Here is an 18,111-nt window from a genome sequence, read left to right as displayed (position 1 = left end):
GCTCACGCCACGTTCCTGGCGAAGGACACCAGTTGGCCGTGGTATGTTCAACAGTCAAGACACTCTACAAGTGGCAATACGCGAGTGTGTATGATGGGTCAACTAAAGTCCTAGAAACCATTCGTTGAGGCTCTAGGTTCTAGGCATCAAGGCAGCACGGCTGAAAGTCCTAGCAAGCCTTGCTTACGTGGAGCGGACACAACTCTAGTGCATCATCGGTGATACAAACAAGGAGCCCAGTAGGTCGACTGGGACTGTTTAATTGCAGCAACTGAGAACCTGATTGTCCAGACTTGACGATTAAACTCTGGGCGACATTCCTACTGATGGATCGTCCGACACAGTAACTGGCCTGTGGGCCAGAGCATCAATCCAGGCACTTCCGTTTCGCTAGCTGGACTTTATCGAGATATGGAAAGCCAATTCGGACGAAGGCAACGCAATCCAAACCAAGGTCGTACAAAAGCTGCATCCCGTCAGGGGGTGGCTGTATGGACCCAGAGTCTGGCTGAATGTGTCGAATAGGCTGAGGCCACCAATCTGGGGCGACTTTTCAAGTCGTATACTGTAGGCAGATAGTGAGTGATCAATGCATTAACGTAAATAAACTTCATCCTGAGAGGGGAGATTTTCAGGCCCCCGTGTTTCTGAAACAAGATCCATTGACTTGACGACGCACCAGAAGTCTGCTGAAGCGTCTCCCCCAGTGAATTGGCGTTGCATATCATGTCATGCATTGTGTAGCTCCACGGCATGAAACGGAGAACCAAGGTCGCACTGACAGCGCATCAGAAAGGAGACGAGGAAAGAAACAAGAGAGTAACTTTCAATCGCATCTTGCCATTCCAGTAGACGTGGTGATCAGCTGCAGAATGCCATTGGGCTTCCTCTACCCAAGCAGATGCTGACACGCCAAGGTGCTGAAACGACCATGGATGGAAATAGTACAGTGCCTTGTGCCAACGTATCAGCTACGTCAATTGAGTTTCGCTTGGATTCAATGCAGCGCCATTGTTTGCCTGGTAGCCTTGGCCTTGTCCTGTGCCGCCCATGGAGCCAATATGCGCCACGCCGCCAGGCTTTTTCTTGATATTGACCGTATCTTTGTTTACCTATAAAAGGCGACTACCTAGTACTGCGTTGGTAGATACAGTACTGGACTAGACCGTTGCAAAGTGCACGTTGCCGGTGTTCGTAACCGTCGAGAACAAAGACCCCCACCAAGCGAGGGGTATCGACTTTCACATGGTAGCAACAGAGGAGCCCTTTTCCCATTCTCTGTCTAATCAAGTCAAGTCTAGGAACAAGACCCAGATGATTGACTAGACGTTGTGGGGCCGTCCCTTATAGAGTTGAGTTGTCTTGTGGCCATGGGTGATAGTGGGGATATATAGTACGTCTCTTTAGGTGGAGACATGGACAGGATAGGACAGGCAGGCGGTTCGATGGGGGAGTGTGGCTATCACGGACTTGGATATGCGAAGTTGACTTGTCATTGAATGCCATTGACACGAGGATATTGCGTGAAAAAGATAGATTTTAGAGCTATTTGCGATTAAGAGTTATCAACCATGAAACCGGGAAGAGTAAAAGAGAATATGTATTGAACTTTTCAACACTGGAAAAAGAAGGAAACGGGCGTTGAAGCTGATGATTCAAACGGAATTTGGCTTGTTACCTGTGCACGCGGCCCGAATCCATCTACAACCTAGCCGCCCAACAAGGCAATATCCCTCATCAATTGTCGTCAGAGATTGGCCGAACCGACAGACGGCAGGGCAGACACATGGAAAATGGAAAATGGAAAACGGAAAACGGAGGGCCGATATTTACAAGACGTCTTGGGCCTTTGGCAGAGACGGTGGATCAACTCACTCTCACCGTTTCTTTCGATGGAATGGAACAGAAATAACGCCACGAGCAGTGCCACTGGGTTACAGCAGGAAGAGAGGAACAGATGACACTCGTTTCAATGGAATTGTAGTTGACGCTGTAAGCGCATGAAATATGCGATTGATGCCTCATAATAGCGCTATAGACACTCCGCTCCATTGAGAATGACACGGGTCAGAAGTGAGGCATAATAATATCTCATTCAATTGTTGGTGTCAATTGACTCAATTCGACCCCTCTATCGCGAGGTTGCTTCCACTTCAATGTCAAGATGGAAACCAACAGCGCATTCACTGGTTCGCACCCGCTGGAAAACAGCACTAGAGTCTTACTAGTACCTGCTGTAGAAGGGTTCCGCTCACTACCTCTAACCCACTACCTAATACGCCCCTGTGACAAGGCTTTTGGTATGACGTCTTTAGCTAGCACATGCACATGCGCATGCTTTGAATCTGAAGGGTCTAGATCGCGTTGGATCCTAAATGCTGTGAACAATGCCTTGGATTGTTGCATCCATCTCTAACCTCGTCGGATGAATGAAGATTAATGGACAATGCGGGAGTTGAAGGATGCTGACCGTTCTCGATGAGCATCAATCAACTCATCGACTACCTACTCCCCCTTTCACCGTCGCACGGCCCGAAGCCTTTGACACAACTTTGTCCTGTCGGTCAATGATTAGATAGTAGCATTAGCTCTCATTGGATGTGGAGTTTAGCTAGTTACGTTGCTGCCCGTTCTGCAGTTCTCTATGTCTGTCTGTATTGAATGACACTCTGAGACTGAGACAATGGTCAATGACTTGCTTGATGCGCAACACCTTTACTCCCCTCCCTCACTTTCGCTGACTTTCCGAAAGCGACCTAGGATCCAGGATATGCCTGGTACTGATTATCTCCGATCCTGGAAGGCGATACGCCTGCGCTGCGATGCGATGTAATGCTATGCAATGCGGTGCGGGAGTTGCTTAGTCTCGTGCGTGTTTTACCTCGAGGATTTTCGCTTTATCTTGACGTGCTTAGACTCCAATGTCTCAATTCCTCTCACATTGTAGTGTTTTGTCTCAGACTAAGGCAGTCAAATGACCGAATGTATGGTACTGCACTGTAGCAGTGATGCTTCACGGAAACATGCCTCGTGAGCCTCATAGACACACACTTTTGTCAAGTTGCGGTCCTCTCAGGGTTGAAAGCCGCCCTCTATGCGCAAGCCTCGACAACCACCACCACAACGAGGAATATGTGAAGTGGATGGGACGGAGGGTTCACGCGCCGAGCGGGCCGTTTCACAACCAAGGCATTGGAGAAGTCGACTCCGGCACCAATTCGTGGAGGGTAGATACATACTATCAGGGATTCTCCGATACGACCCCTTGAAAGCGGCATCCCGTAGCAATTGAGCATCGCATTATCTGGAGAATCGACAGTTAATCATAGTCATGCGCTCCTTCACTCGCTCAGCTGCCAAAGCGTCGGTTGGTGATCAAGAGAGAAATGGTGGGGAACCTTGTCCGCAGTGTAGGTAGTCTACGAACTACCTCCACCGCTTTCAAGCCCAAAATCTGGGGAATGGTCTACACCTCTGTTATCGATAAATCACAAAACAAGGTGTGCGCACGCCTCAACTTAGGTAGACTAGGTAGTAGGTAGGTGGGGGAGATACGAATCGAGTCTGCGAGTCCATCTGACGAAAGGACTTGGCTCGGCTGGCTTCTCGGCTCGGATTTGCCCCAGCTTTGCTTATGTGAGTTGTCTCGTAAACAAGTGCTCATAAGAGTTACTTGCGGAGCTGCATTTCCTAAATCCGATTGTTTCTTCGGTTGAGCCGGACACTTAATTGATGATGGGCTCGGGATGCGGATAACACAACAAGCCGTATATAACTGAACTGCAGAATTGCCGCCTCAGTAGGTCAGTAGTCTACGCAGTACAAGGCCGAAATGAATCGGACTTGCCTGCTAAGATAAACCCGAAACTCAACTGGAATTAGCACAATGAACGTGAAGCAGTCCTGTCCTTCAGTACAGGTCATCTTTTGCTGACGGATGGAATTGATAGGATCCTTGCGCATAACTGACTGTGCCTTTGTTGGGAATACTGCTTAGTATACTTGATATAATTTTTAGATTCCATTGATCAAGAAGAGGTAACCAACTAATACCATTGGCATTAAGATACAGAATGTTGGCATTCGGCCATGGTGTAACTAAATGCCATGATACAATCTCTCATCAACGACAACTCAATTCATCGTCAACGCTTAGTAGTCACCAATCACCGATCTTTCCGGAAGCCTCCAAGGTACCAATTTGGCGGACCCCCCAAAGTCCTTATCGATAATCTACGGTGATGTTCATCAATCATCAAGCCAGCCACTCACTCCCCCTGCCGCAATGCACATCCATCTCAGCATGCGCCCCCAAATGTGTCAAGGGACTAGACTGACTAGACCGGATATGACTTGGCGCCAGGTCTTGTTTCGGTCTGTTTAGTCTGTTTTGTGGTAGACCAAGCCTGTTTCTCTCTGTCCTGTGACTCACATCATATTGGTGTGGGAGACGCATCACGACAGTGTGTCTATACGTAGGATGTCCGAATCTCTCAATTAAGGATTGGGAGCGCGATTGATAGTAAAATAATTGAAGGCGGCAAGTGTGTGTTGTGACAAAACGTCCCTCCGTAGAGCAAGGTGTGACAATGGCCATGATTATCAAAACATGCATATGTACATGTATGAACGATTCAACACTTAGGTATATCCTGCAATGATCCAGTCATGCGCTGCACTTCATGTGCCTAGTATCAGATTGAATCATGAGTCGACATGAACCAGAATGAATGGCTGAACAAATGAACATTGCCGTGCCACGACGGTACTTGGCAGTGTTGATCTCCCAGGACCCTTCAGGGCCGAAACAAAGGGTCTAGAAATGGAAATCCGGATGCGGGAACGATTGACGACATGCAGAGTGCCAAGCGGGGAACTGTGGAAGTTGAAGATGATAAAGCATCTGAGTACTGGCAAATTAGCCGCCTGTGTTATTCCAAATCCACGTACGTGAATGTGATCATCGTGTATCGCAGAGGCATGTAGGTAGTAGGTAAATCGCTCTAAAGATACCGCCTGGCTCGTTAATATGGGCACTTGGCGGGAGCTCTCAATTATAGCGTGGTGGACTGAGTTACAGAACTCTGAATCGGTCGCTCAAACAAGGCAGACCGCAAGTCGTAACAACTGGCGAGATGACATTCTTCCTATCACTCACACAACTACCAGTGCTTAGAGTCCAGATCTGGCACTCGGCGCTCTCGATCAATTGGGCGCCGGGTAGCGAGAAAGAGGAGGGCTGATTCAAGACACGAACCATCACACATGGATACTACACGCCCCCTCATATACTGGGTATCTTGTACTGTTACGATCATGATTTTTCACGGTCGGAGAGAAGCAAAGAGGGGCGACAAGACGAGGTCAACCTTGCTGTTGAAAGCCTCAATAACGCGAGAAGCGGGTGGAGGATTCGTTAGCAGATGCGGTTGAAGACAGTAAGTGATGGTGTTGTGAAGCCGGCTCGTGTGATGCCTTAAAGTTCAGATGGCATCATGATCGCCCTCCGGTAGGAACATGTTTAACGTAAGGACGCGCATCTGCCGCTGAATAAACGTAGGCTAGATCTCTTGTCTGAAGGCTTCTGTAGGAACAGAGTAGGAAGATGGTACCTACCTATCGAAACTAGCTGAGTTTGGGGGATTTGGCGCCGGCCTCGTGGGCGTTGCCAATTCTGACCAAGCCACGCAGCGCCTCTGTATGTGATGAAAGGATAAGCAGACTAGGTGGAACGTGTACCTACATACCGCATTCCAAGGCCGCAATGGCGCACGAACTGCTGGCATCACCACTGCCTTGGCCAAAAGGCTTGACGGACAGCCTCAACCCCGATCCATGTCTTGGTCTTGGGACCGAATTGTGACGGCGGGTGACGATCTCGGTGACCGCTGGCTGATGCAGCTCGGACTGCCCTGGCATTGACGGTGACATATCCTTGACATTTGATACTATTATCGTATCCGTAGATAGAGATACCTTGGGTAGTCTGGAACCACGAGATGAGATGCTCGCTCAAGATATTGGACAATTTCACCCGCGGAGCTAAGGGACCTGATCTCCGTCCCGAGCAGCTACACGTCCTTCTTTTGGTTCCGTTTTTTTGAATCTCGATGCGGAATACCGTACTGTACTGTACGACAAGTTCCATGACTGGGCTTTCGGATTGATTGTGATTGTGCAATTATGAGTTGCCTTTACTCTTTTCATCTGCTTTACTACTAATTCATTTATGTATTCATTCATTAGTTCTCCACTCACACTAGCCCAAGCCCGAGATTCTGTGTGAATTGACTTTACAGCCGAATTCCTTGCTGACCGTCAATCAATTAGAGAGTATGTACTGTGAAACTACTAGTCAATCGGCCTGAACAATCGAAGTCTACATACCTGGGTGCTAAAATAGGAAGTTGGACAAAGGTGTGAGTTGTATAAAAGCCTTGCGATAATACTTAAGGCTGTTGTAATTGACAATCTGCCTGCCTCTATGATTACCTGTACTACCTACAATCGCCTGGACAAGGCAGGCACACCCCCAGTGATTCAGTTCCAGATTGTTTGTGGTGGGATATTTTGGGAAGGAAAGGAAGGAACGAAGGGTCAGCCCGTCACCACCCGCTCGCTCAATTGAAAACCAGGAATGGGCCCACAGACCCACCCCTCCCGTGGTGTTGACAAGAAGTCCCTTATGACCTTTGCGCGACCACACATGACTTGGCTTGAGAAGCAGATGATGGGGGGACCATGGGAGATAGATACAGTACTAACAAGGCCCAATTGACCGAATTGATTGCCCGTGAAACTTTTTTGCGTCAATTCTTTCTCATCATGACTCAACAACGTCCTCAAATTATCAATTTGGTTTAACCCTATATCCGGGTAGGAACTTACTACTTAGCCCAGGTACTACATAATTCCTTACCAATGGATACGCTCCTCTCTCACCGAAGGCTAATCGAACCTTCTATGGCACTGGACAGTTGTTCAGGGCCCACATATGCTAGGTTAGCTTTGGATCTCCCCTACAGCAATCAGGGTCGGTGCAGGGAGCTGCAGGCCCGGGCAGGCTGTCTAACTTTAGTACTGTAGTAGCAGTCAGTCAGTCAGTCACTGTATGGATAATACTCAAGCCTTGGAAACCTATCGCTTGGCGATGAAGGGAGGTTGCCAAGGTGACAATTACTGTCTATTGGACGCTGAATGATGGGGAGCACGTACAGGCACTGTATCAATACTGTCTAGTATCTCGCAAATAAGAAGAAGAAAGACGAGACAGAGAAACAAAAAAAAAGAGGCCAGGCGTAGGCAGGTGTGTGATTAGTAATATTGACATCGTTGCATCACATTTCAATGTGGCTGCGCCAAACCCACGTTTCTTTTGTTATGTGCACGCCTAGTCGATCTCCCACACTCTGCCTTGTGCTGACTCCCTCCCCTTCTTTTGACCTTTCCCGTCCGCCTGTCTTCCTTTCTCCGTTTCCACAAAACGCCACTGTGTGAATGAGTGAGCGAGTGAGTCTCAGTGTGGTGAGCCAAGCCAGCTACCCAGGTATTGACTGGGAGAATAGGCTCTGAGCGCATTGTAGTCAACTACACCGTATTGTAGTGTATAGATTGTGCTGATTGTTAATTAGTTAGGTAGTTCATATCAGCCATGACACGCCCCTTTCTGTGCTCTTGTTTGCTTCGTTTCCTTTCTTTCCCTTTCTTTCCCTTTCCTGTTCCCTTTCCCTTTCCCTTCTCTTCTCTGCACTGTGACTTTCAGCATCACTGGCCTACCTATGGACCCTTAATCTCTCCTCCTGACCCCGGTTGCAACGTCTGCTGCCTTTTACGTTGACCTGAGCATCAATCGCCATCTCGTTCCACTAGCACCCCCACACGCCTGTCTCCTTGCTCAACCAAGCGCACAGTCATCCTGACGGTTCCTGCTCTGGCGCCGTCTCGAAACGAAAGGTCTCTCCTCCTCTCTCTCCGTGTCAACTGCTGCGCTCGCAGGCAGGGGAGGACTCGACTACGACCTAATCTATTCCCAATTGGACATTCGTTGGGGGGAAGGCGAAGAAAAGCACCTGTTGCTGGCTCTTTACCGAGACAGAGACCTCCTTTCTTTGGACTCGCTCTCCTCTGGTTCTGTTTGCTCTTCACCTGTTGTTCTCCGTCCACATCTCACATTGAACTTTCGCGCAAACAAATTGAGTTATATGCATCTTCCAATTGCAGATTGAAAACCTTGATCTGCCTCATTGACATTAATACTTTCTCTGCCTACATCTTGAGTTAAACTCTCTCTCGTGTGCAATTCTTTGCGACAACAAAGTTATTTTTTCTTACTGATATATAAAACACCTGCATTCTCCCTTCTAATCGCGTGCTGAAATCTTCACCATTTCATCATCCATCATTCAACAGTCTCGTTCCGACAGCCTACCTAACTTTGTTTACGTTTATCAGCAAACATTGTTCGTCGTGGGACAATCATCAGAGTCATTGAGCGCCCCCATCAATCAATCAATCAATCGCCAATCCCATTGGCCTCCGTCACATCACCGACCCTCAAAAGTCATCAGGTTACGGTGAAATCAATTGCCCAGTCAGCAGTATCGAGAACCATTGCTCTTCAAAGTCATACGGTCTGGTACGGTGCCCGTCCCACAGATCGGGCCTTGCTTGGTCTTGTTCCTTTTGGTCTTTCTGACCTACATCTCACCCCCCCTCCCTCCTCTCCAACTCTCTAACTCCGCCCCCCCTTCGCCCCCCCTCCTCCAGTTTCGCCGCCCTGTTGCTGCCTAGGTACTCTGGTTTTAGGCGCCCGTCCAGTCACTGACAGCGCACTTACATACACTTTGGGCATACGCAAACAAAGCCGACAAGACTCATACTCCGGCTTATTCAGGCGTTTTCTCTCAACCTATTAATTGCGAGTCTGCCGCTCTTTTTAGGTCCTAAAAAGATCTCAAACAAACGGTTTTGCCACACCAACAGTCATTGTCGCTGACTGACTGCAATTCGACTCGTGGCTGACAAACCATCTTCCGCATTTGCACTGCCAGGCATCTTCTTTCACCACGTTCGACAATAACTAACAATTCCAAACGAATTGTTCCATTTCAAACACTCGCCTGGATCTCTTCCCCTCTTCATCAACATATCGTCTTTCAACACAAACATCTCAGCAATGGCGTCTAATTATCCAGACCCCGCGCAAAGGAGCAGCCCAATGGGCCCTCCCAAGCAGCCTGCCTCAAAGGCCTACAACAACCATCATCACTTGATGTCGCCTCCGGATCACGTTCAGGATAGTTTTCATCACAATCAATACGAAGCTGGGAAGCCTGCCTCTTCTAGAACCGATTACGAGAAGCACCGAATGCCAATGTCTCCTCCAATTTCGCCTTATAACCAGCCCGTCTCGACCGCAGAGGTGCCAACCGGTCCCTCCAATGCGATTAAGGATCCTCTTCTTTATCCCACAGACGAAGTACCATCTAGCCCTGCTCAACAACCTCTCTTCGCTTCCGCTGAGGCTGAGGAAGATCACGATAAGATCATTGATGGACATATTCGTGCTCGCGCTCAATCCCCAGCAACTTTTGGCATGACCTCACCGCCGAATCGTGAGCATTATGGTCTGGTTCTTTCCTTTAAATCTCAAGTCATGAAGCACTATCAACAAGATCCCCGGGGCTGGCTCCGACAAGAGCGTCGCTACCTCCAAGACGAACAAGCCGCTCGGAATGCTCATGGTAAACGTTTCCCAAAGATCATGCCAGCCAAAACCGTCAAGGCACCTCGACAGCGCGGCGATCGGGTCCAGAAGCCCCAATCTACCCCGCGGCCGATCCGTACCCACCCTCCCGTCGGCCCCAGTCCCGGCGCCGGCATCGTGCGACCTGCTCGCCGTGTTAGTGCCACTCCCGAGCCGTCTCGTCGTGCCGTTGCTCCTAATCGTGAGGACAAGGACTTTGCCTCGCTAGAGAATTACTGCCCACCTCTTGATTCGTTGCCAAACAAACTCAACAGCCTTAAGGTCGAGTGGAAGGGCCAACCACTCGATCTCAGCAACGATCCAAACAAGATGCACCTTCACCCTGATGAAGTGTCCCTAGCAAGCAGCCTGCGCCTGGATGCTGCCACCTATCTGACAAGCAAGAGGCGTATCTTCAAACAGAGACTTGATTGTTACCGCCGCAAGAAAGAGTTTCGCAAGACGGATGCTCAGCAGGCATGCAAAATCGATGTAAACAAAGCCTCGAAGCTGTGGACTGCCTTTGAAAAGGTCGGCTGGCTCAATTCAAAGTGGATGGAACAGTACCTGTGAGATTGGCCTGTTGTGTCTTTTCGTCGCACGACAGACATAACATCATATCTTATTCAAGACACACGACTTCACGGATTATGGAATGAGCATTCTTACATTTAGCGACTCAATTGCTTGTTGCCACCCAATTGGATGGCCCGTTCTTCCCCTGGAATAGTAGAAGCGACGTCGCTTTTCAAGCGTCCCCAGCCTTGAATACGCTTTCTCCCTCGTTTTTACAACTTTACTTATTTTGGAGCACTTCTGCTTACAGGCTTGCTTTTCGTTTCTTCTCTTCATTTCCTCTATGCCCATGCATTCTCACATGATTAAAGGCATTATTCGGCACCACGGCACATTTGAACGATACAACAGAGCATCAGGGATTCTCATCATCATGATACCCGGAGTGCGATATACACTGACCCCTTCGCGCGATCACGTCACCACTCCACACTTTCTTACTATTTGCTTCCGGTTTCCTTATGTTCACCTCGCCCCTATCGAGTCTTGTCGTTTCTCCACATTGTTGGGGCGAGGGTTTGTGAATATCGAGGCATTGCATGTACGGCGTTTTTGTATATGGTCCCTGCCAGCAGATTGTTGTGGCACGGGAGCCATTTTATCTGGAAATCGAAGATGTAGACTCACGTTGAGTCGAGGAGGATACCAGAAGCTCTCGAGCTGGCAAACTTGGGCATTATGGGCCTTGAAAGGGTAACCTTCTGATTCATGGCAGAGATTGAATGAACCACTGTTTGTGGCATGGTTAACTTACAAGAGAAATAAGGAATCTTTTCTTTAATCGCCTGCTGGAATGTTCTCTGTGAATGCTAAGTGACAGCCTAAATGAATGAACCAAAACAAAGGTCGCGCAATCAATCAACCACGAAGAAGGGTAGTGCGCCCAGACACCAGCCAGAGTTTCATAGCCCATGTCGCAACCCAGGCAGACAGGATGCACGTAGGGCACTCTTGGTAGAAAATCCCTTCAGCCCTACACTACTCTGGGGGCCGGTCGCTTCCTCTAGAGGCTAAGCGTGAGCCATATTTCTGGGAACGGATGGATGTCTCTTGATGTGCGTGCGGTACAGCGGGTGAAGCCGCAATTGCAGCAGGGACCAGTGAGGGCTTGCAAGTCAGTCGTATGTACTTCTGCAGCTGCTTATGGTGGTCTGGTACATGCTTAGTGAGGGGGGGAGTGTGCTGGGAAGGGACAAGAGCACCAGGGTCTCGCTGAGGTGGAGTCATAGGGAGCGGGAGCTTATCGAGTGGAGCAAACTTTGAGAAGACAGACACAGAGGGAGGGACAGAAAAGAGAGGTGATCAAGTGTGGCTGTAACGACTTTGAGGTTTGATGATCAAAGTTTGACAGAGTCAAAAGACGTTGAGATTTAGCCATGTCCGTGTATGACTACTGGACACTGCCTTTCAGTCAGCGAAGTCTTTGCTGTGGGGTTCTGTAAAATTACGGTGATGTTTTCCCACAAAGTGTTTAGCTCCATTGCCTTTGTAAAGTTGAGACCATGCAGTTTAATACACCTAGACTATATGACACTGACTTGGACTCAAAATTATCCAAGCCATCCAAGTTCATGATACTCTGCAGTGAACCGGAGTGATAAACACCTTCCCAATTGTCATGTAACGACTAAACCAAGAACAGAAGAACAGAAGAGTAGAAAATAGAAACATAGACAATAGTCTATTGTGTTAAACAAAGACCTGCTGTCCCGACCAAACTGTCTCGTCTTGTACATTCTGCTCTCCATCGTATGGTGCATCCTGTCAACTCCTTCCCTCAACCAACATCCGGTATGGTGTAGTGGCTAACATTTCGCGCTCTCATAACCTGAGAGATCAAGTACCGCGGAGCCCAGGGTTCGATTCCCTGTACCGGAGTTCCCTTTTTTCATCTTGTTGACTGATTGAGGAATCGCAACGGTGTGGTCTTTTTGCCGTAAGGAGGACAGGAGTTGCTGTTGTGTGCGTGGTAGGTGACCAAGCTGATTGCAACAGTCCATCAACGAGTTGCACTGCAGCCAACAGCTCCCAGAGGCACTCTGCTCATGGCAGGTTGGGAACGAATGCAATTGTTTCTTATTTCATATAGCAGCATATCAAGTCGAGGCCAGTTCCTTTGTGTACATTGGGAACCACTGTCAAATTTTGACATATAATATTATCTCATTCATTAATACCATCTCGTTCTAATATTACAACCGCATGCGTATCGTTCGTCCCTCGGGCTTTACTGACCAGCGGCAATCGTGTATCCTCCATCGACAGCAAGTGTCTGCCCGACCAGGTACTGGTTTGTGGCAAAGAACAGTACAGTGGCAGCCATGTCTTGATCCTTGCCGGCCCGTCCAGCAGGAACCTTCTCGGCATACTTCTCCTTGGGGATGAAGCTCTTCTGGGTCTCGTCGCTACCGTCGGTAGTCATCTCAGACGGGAAGACGCCAGGAGCGATGCTGTTGACTCTGATCTTGAGCTTGTTGCTGACAACCTCCGCGGCGAGCATGCGGGTGAGGTGAACAGCGGCACCCTTGGAAGCGTTGTAGGCAAAGTGGTGCTGAGACTTCTGGATCAAACCACTGATGGAGCTGATGTTTATGACGGTCGAGCTCCAGCCTTGGTACTTCTCACTGCTCTTCTGAAGAAGAGGCAGGAAGGCGGCGGTGGTAAAGTACATTCCAGTAACATTTGTGTTGTATGTTTGGTTCCAGTCCTCAAAGGTGGCATCCTTATTGTCGAAAAGGTTCTCCTTCATTTTCTGAGCGGAGTTGGCCTCAACCTGGAAAGAGGTGCTCGAGATACCGGCGTTGTTGATGAGGATGCATAGGCAGTCCTCCTTGGACTTGTACTCGTCGAAGAGCTTCTGAATGCCCTCCTTGTTGCCGATATCAGCTTGGATGGGAATGATCTCGCCGGAAATGTTCTTTCCATAGTTCTCGACAACGTGGTCGAGCTTTTCCTTTGTGCGGCCTGTGATATAAACCTTTGCTCCGTTGACAGCGAGGGCCTGAGTAGCCATGAGACCGATGCCAGAGCCACCGCCTTTTAATGATTAGGTAAAGCTGCCGAGAAAGGGATCGAGAAGGCAAACATACCCGTTACAAGAGCGACCCTGCCCTTGAGGTCAAAAAGACTGTCGCGAGCGAAGTCTCGCTGCTCGCCGCCGCTAGCTGGTTGTATGCCCGCCATCTTGCTTGTGGTGTATCGGAATTCTCTTCGGATGCTTGTTCGAAATGTTCTGAATTGGTTCGTAGCTGGGGCGCAAGAGTTTTTAACCAGAGGTGCTATGAACCGGAGGGTAGGGACAAGAATGCGTCTGGAACTGAAAACTCCAACTGTATGAGCAAGCTGCTTGGACATGATTCTTATATGAACTCCAGACTTCAAGGGAAGATAAAAGAGGGGCAATCGCACAATAAAACAGACGCTACAACTGACAAGAACTGACAATATCAGGAGCACGAAGGATCCTCAACCAATGCCATCTTATGCTCACCTGCTCCCCCTGTGCCCATGACGAGCCGAGTGAGCTCATAGTCCCAACAAGAGGCCAATGCAGTACTCCTGCCGGAGAAGTTATATCCATGACGAAACGCAGCGGAGGAAATGGCCCGGCGTGGTCAGAGAAAGCACGTCAAGGGTGAAAACAATTGGAGTCGCACATTGTTTTTGTGCTAGGGAAGCTCTTATCATGACGTCGACGTGGGGTCAGCATGATGAATGATCCGTACTTTTGCTGGCCATGATCGCGATCTCAGAGGTCAATTGGAAGCTGACAAAGAAAACAAACGACAATTGCTGCATGAGCCAATTCAGCAAATGTTTCAAGTGATTTGTTGGTTCAATGATGAATCTGTTCTCCATGCCCCTTTTGAGTGTCATGACTTCTATCTGAGACTAACCGGAGCTTGGGGACCCACTCGAGCTTCAACACCATCACGATCCTCTGCATTACTGAGTCTCCTAACAGTGGCGTCCATTCATTTCACAATATTCCTACAATCACCTTTGTGACTGCCATTACAGTCCTCAAAGGCGTTAAACCCAAACCATGAACGCCGCTCCATGGATATCCTGTCCGTCCGTCCTCCTTGGGCTCATCTTGCATGGCCTACTTAACCTCAATATGCTGTACAGCTTTCTGCCACTTTTGCTCGTCCGTCCTAGTAATGCTAGGTTAGCTAGTGTTTATCAGACCATCATTAGTAGTAAGTAACTCACTTGTCGAAACGCAACAGCTTGCCTAGCACCGGCACAAGCTGCGCTCTTAGCTTGGTGTCCTTTTGTTCCAAGAACTGCAGCAGGATTGTCTTGAGGTAAACAGTATCCGGGGCTCCAGCTGGTGAACCATTGCTTCCGCTTCGTACCGAATCGAACGAACTACGGCTCGAACTGGCTACAAGTTTGGTCTGCGCCGCCTTGAGATCCTTGGATAGCTTCTCATAACGTTGCCTCGACTCCTCCAGCATGCGTCGAAGTTCTGCTCGCTGCTTCTCTACGTCGCGGACTTGCTTCTCTGATGCATCCAAGGCTGTTCGAAGCTGTGACGCCGTTGTTCGGAGCTCGTCTGTTTCTGCCTCGGCCTTTTCTTCGACTGACTCGAGTTCTTCCCTTCGTTTGCGCCACTCCTTTTCGCGTTGCTCAAGCTCGTCTCGTTCATGGGTCAATGTCTTGACCTCGCGCTCAAGATCCTTCAGCTTCTGTTTCAAATCTTCCGTCTCGCGTGTTTTGCGTCGTGCAAGCGTAGCCGACTCATCCTCGATTCGATCCCGCTCTTCGACTGCCGCTTCCATTCGTGCCCTCATATCTCGTACCTTGTTATCAGCGCGTTCATCAACATCCGCTAGGAGCCGTCGCATTGTTTCGCCCTCGCGTGTGCGCTCCTGGAGCAGGCGCTGAACTTCGGCTAACTCTTCCTCCAACGACTCGGCTTGCGATTTAGATTCCTTCAGTTGCACGGACATTTCGGCCGTCTGGTCTCGCATGCTACTCAACAAGCCTTGGGCATTGCTGTATTGCTGCGTCTTGAAGTCTGCCTCCTCCTGCGATGCAGCCTTCTCTCGCTTCAGTTTGTGCATTTGCTCTTCAAGCTCCTTAACCTTGGGTCGCAATTTGCTGAGTTCCTCCTGCACTGACTGGAGCTCCTGCTCTGCCTTATCAGCCCTTCCACTGATTTCGACCTTCTCGGCCTCGCTTCGGCGAAGATCTCGTCCAGAAACTCGCTGAGCATCCTCGAGGCGAAGCTTAGCGTTGGTCTCGACAGTCAGCTTCTCTTGCAGACTCTTGATCTCAGTCTCGCGATCAGATGATATCTTCTGAGCACGTTCCACATCTCGCTTCAGGTCCTTCTCTCGTTTCTCCATATCTCTAAGCTCCTTGGTCTTGTTTGCGAGCTCCTCCTTCGTCGCCTTTAGCGTAGCAGACTCCTGACGCAGGCTCTTCAACTCGGGTTGAGCTTTTTGTAACACCTCACGTAGTTCTGTGAGGTCCTTAAACCGGTTCTGAGCCAGTTGTTGTGCGGCTCCAAGATCAGCTTGCAGAGTAGATGTCTTTTCCTTAAGATCGCTGTATTCCGTCTTGATGGACTCCATCTCACTCTGCATCTTGGAGCTGGCTTCGGCGTCTGATGTAGATGAGCTGATCTTCTTCTCTAGATCAGTAATCTGCGTCTTCAATTCCAACTTCTCAGCTTCGAGTTCCTTGATCTTGTCCTTGGCCTCGACATGATCTTGGCCAATCATGAGAATGTTCTCTTGCAGTGACTCAATCTCCTCCCGTAAATCCTCCTCGGTCTTGCGCCTCTTGCTAAGACGATCGATTTGTGTGTCCTTCTCAGCAACCTCTTCCTTGAGTTTGACGATCTCAGCCTTCAGCTCGGCATTTCCAGCAGTGTCAGTAGTGATTACTGGCTCAGGAGTTTCTACAGGATCTCCTGCTGTTGGAGCCTGAGAGGGTGCTACGGCACCACCAACACCGCCCTTGCCCTTCTTCTTCTTGTTGTTCTTCTTTTTACCACCGCCGCTAGCAGCTGTTGCAGAGGTCGCTGCAGGTTGCAAGACTGTAGGCATGGGTGTTGCGGCAGGAGTAAGCATTGCGGGCGCAGGTTTGGATTCTAATTTCTTGGTTAAATCGGTAATCTTGGTCTGGCTGTCAGACTTTTCATTCTTCAAGGTCTCAATCTGGTTGTTGAGGTCATCAATCAGCTTCTTGGAGATGTTCTTTGCGTTAGAAGCCTTGGCCAACTCTGCGTCAAGTTCGCTTGTACGCTTATCTGACGATGCAAGTGAAACCTCCAGTTCGTCAACCTTGGCGGTATGCGCATTCTTGTCCTCCTCTAGCTGTTTGAGTTGTTTCTGCACTTCTTCCAGTCGTTGATTGAGAGATGTAATCTCCTTGTTGCGGTCATCAAGCTGGGCCTGCAGCGAGTCCTTGACAGAGGCAACGTCGCGAGTCTTACTTAGCTCTCGAGTAGCGTTCTCCAGGCTTTCAACTAAACCAGTACTGGTCTCCCTGGCTGTCGTGAGCTCTTTCTGGAGGTCCTCGACTTCAGACTTGAGTTTCTCAATCTCTTCTGACTTTGACGCAACGTCAGCCTGAAGCTGGGGAATCTCATCATCGTAAGAAAAGAATTCCTCGTTAGACTCCTTCGTTTCGGCGACTTCGCCGAGTGACTTTTGAGGCTTGTGCTTGGGGGAGAACATGCCCATGACAGAGGACACAGGGGATTTCGATTTCTCGGGGTCCTCCGGGGAAGTGGCTCCATTCTTACCATCCTGAGCGTCCTTAGAAGTCTCTGAATCGCTCGTCTTTGGCTGATCAGTGCTCGCAGACCTCACGGCCACCAGCTCCTCCTCCAACTTCTTTGCCTTTTCCTCGGCTTCGTTATACTTTTTCTGCAGTTCATCTTTGTCTGTCGATACCTTCTTCAGCTCCTGCATCACCATGTCACTCCTGAGATTCACTTGGTTGAGGTATTCTACAAGCGCCTCGGGATCACTGATGGAAGTCAAGGGCGTGTTCTCGCGGAGCGCTTTCTCAAACGGCTCAATTGCCGTGGCACGCCTATGGGCAACACGGTAGGATCGAAGCAGTTCTAGACATTGAGGTCAATCTATAGTAACATATATATGATCGGAGGGTTAATCTTACCAGGATATGTCGCCTCGAGCTTTTCTAACTTGCGCAACTTCTGTCGAATCTCGGGACTCATCTCCTGCAGCTTCGGTGCCTGCGGTTTAGTTGCTGGAGCATCGGTCGCACCATCTTGGGCCTTATCCGCACTGCCTTCGTCGTTGGCACCTTGGCCTTCCGGAGTCTTGTCTTCTGGCATGTTTCCTTGACCATTGGTATTATCGGACTTCTTCTCATCGGCAGCGTTTGGAGGCAATGGGGTAGCAGCTCGACTCGGTTCGTCACTATCATCGATCACAAAAGCGGCTTCGAATACAGCAGGATCTGGGTTGGGCGCGTCTCCTGCATCGGAGGCTTGCTTTCGGGACTTCACGCGCTGGCCCGGCGTGCCATCGCCTTTGCGCGACGATGTTGAGCCTGTTCTAGAGGGGCTTCTTGACTGGGTGGCCGTCTGCTGGCGGGCTTGTTCCTCGGCAATGGTCCGATCGATGGCGCTTTTGAACCGCTGTTGAAGTGTAAGCGATCGCACATATGGTAGAAATTGAGATGGCTGTCACGGCGGAACTCACTTGGAACATGATGGCTCCCTCGAGTCGAAGACCAACGTCTTAGGGGACCAAGGGACGCGCGCAATTTAGGTAATGATGCAAATCTTTGGGATAGTA

The 18,111-nt window shown here is 49.5% G+C and overlaps 3 protein-coding genes and 1 non-coding gene across 4 annotated transcripts; 2 read left to right on the top strand and 2 right to left on the bottom strand.

Annotated features, from left to right (window-relative positions):
• Window positions 1–9,175: 9,175 nt before the first annotated feature.
• Window positions 9,176–11,067, top strand: FGSG_02791 (uncharacterized protein; the record flags this gene model as incomplete). The annotated part of the gene is made up of 1 exon (XM_011324720.1): window positions 9,176–11,067. One exon carries the CDS (start codon window positions 9,176–9,178, stop codon window positions 10,316–10,318), a length of 1,143 nt encoding a protein of 380 aa, XP_011323022.1. The 3' UTR covers window positions 10,319–11,067.
• A 1,041-nt stretch (window positions 11,068–12,108) lies between these two features.
• Window positions 12,109–12,199, top strand: FGSG_20626. Its single transcript has one exon. It is a non-coding gene; the product is annotated as a tRNA-Glu (tRNA).
• A 198-nt stretch (window positions 12,200–12,397) lies between these two features.
• Window positions 12,398–13,504, bottom strand: FGSG_02792 (uncharacterized protein; the record flags this gene model as incomplete). Its single annotated transcript, XM_011324719.1, has 3 exons — window positions 12,398–12,456; window positions 12,557–13,357; window positions 13,411–13,504. The coding sequence occupies 3 exons, from the start codon at window positions 13,502–13,504 to the stop codon at window positions 12,398–12,400; spliced, it is 954 nt and encodes a 317-aa protein (XP_011323021.1).
• Window positions 13,505–14,062: 558 nt separating this feature from the next.
• Window positions 14,063–18,024, bottom strand: FGSG_02793 (uncharacterized protein; the record flags this gene model as incomplete). The annotated part of the gene is made up of 4 exons (XM_011324718.1): window positions 14,063–14,478; window positions 14,537–17,408; window positions 17,465–17,951; window positions 18,016–18,024. The coding sequence occupies 4 exons, from the start codon at window positions 18,022–18,024 to the stop codon at window positions 14,427–14,429; spliced, it is 3,420 nt and encodes a 1,139-aa protein (XP_011323020.1). The 3' UTR covers window positions 14,063–14,426.
• Window positions 18,025–18,111: the final 87 nt, after the last annotated feature.

This window comes from Fusarium graminearum, chromosome 2 (genome assembly GCF_000240135.3).
Source record: "Fusarium graminearum PH-1 chromosome 2, whole genome shotgun sequence".
Classification (NCBI taxonomy): Eukaryota; Fungi; Ascomycota; class Sordariomycetes; order Hypocreales; family Nectriaceae; genus Fusarium; species Fusarium graminearum.
This window is presented reverse-complemented; position numbering and strand designations above follow the sequence as displayed.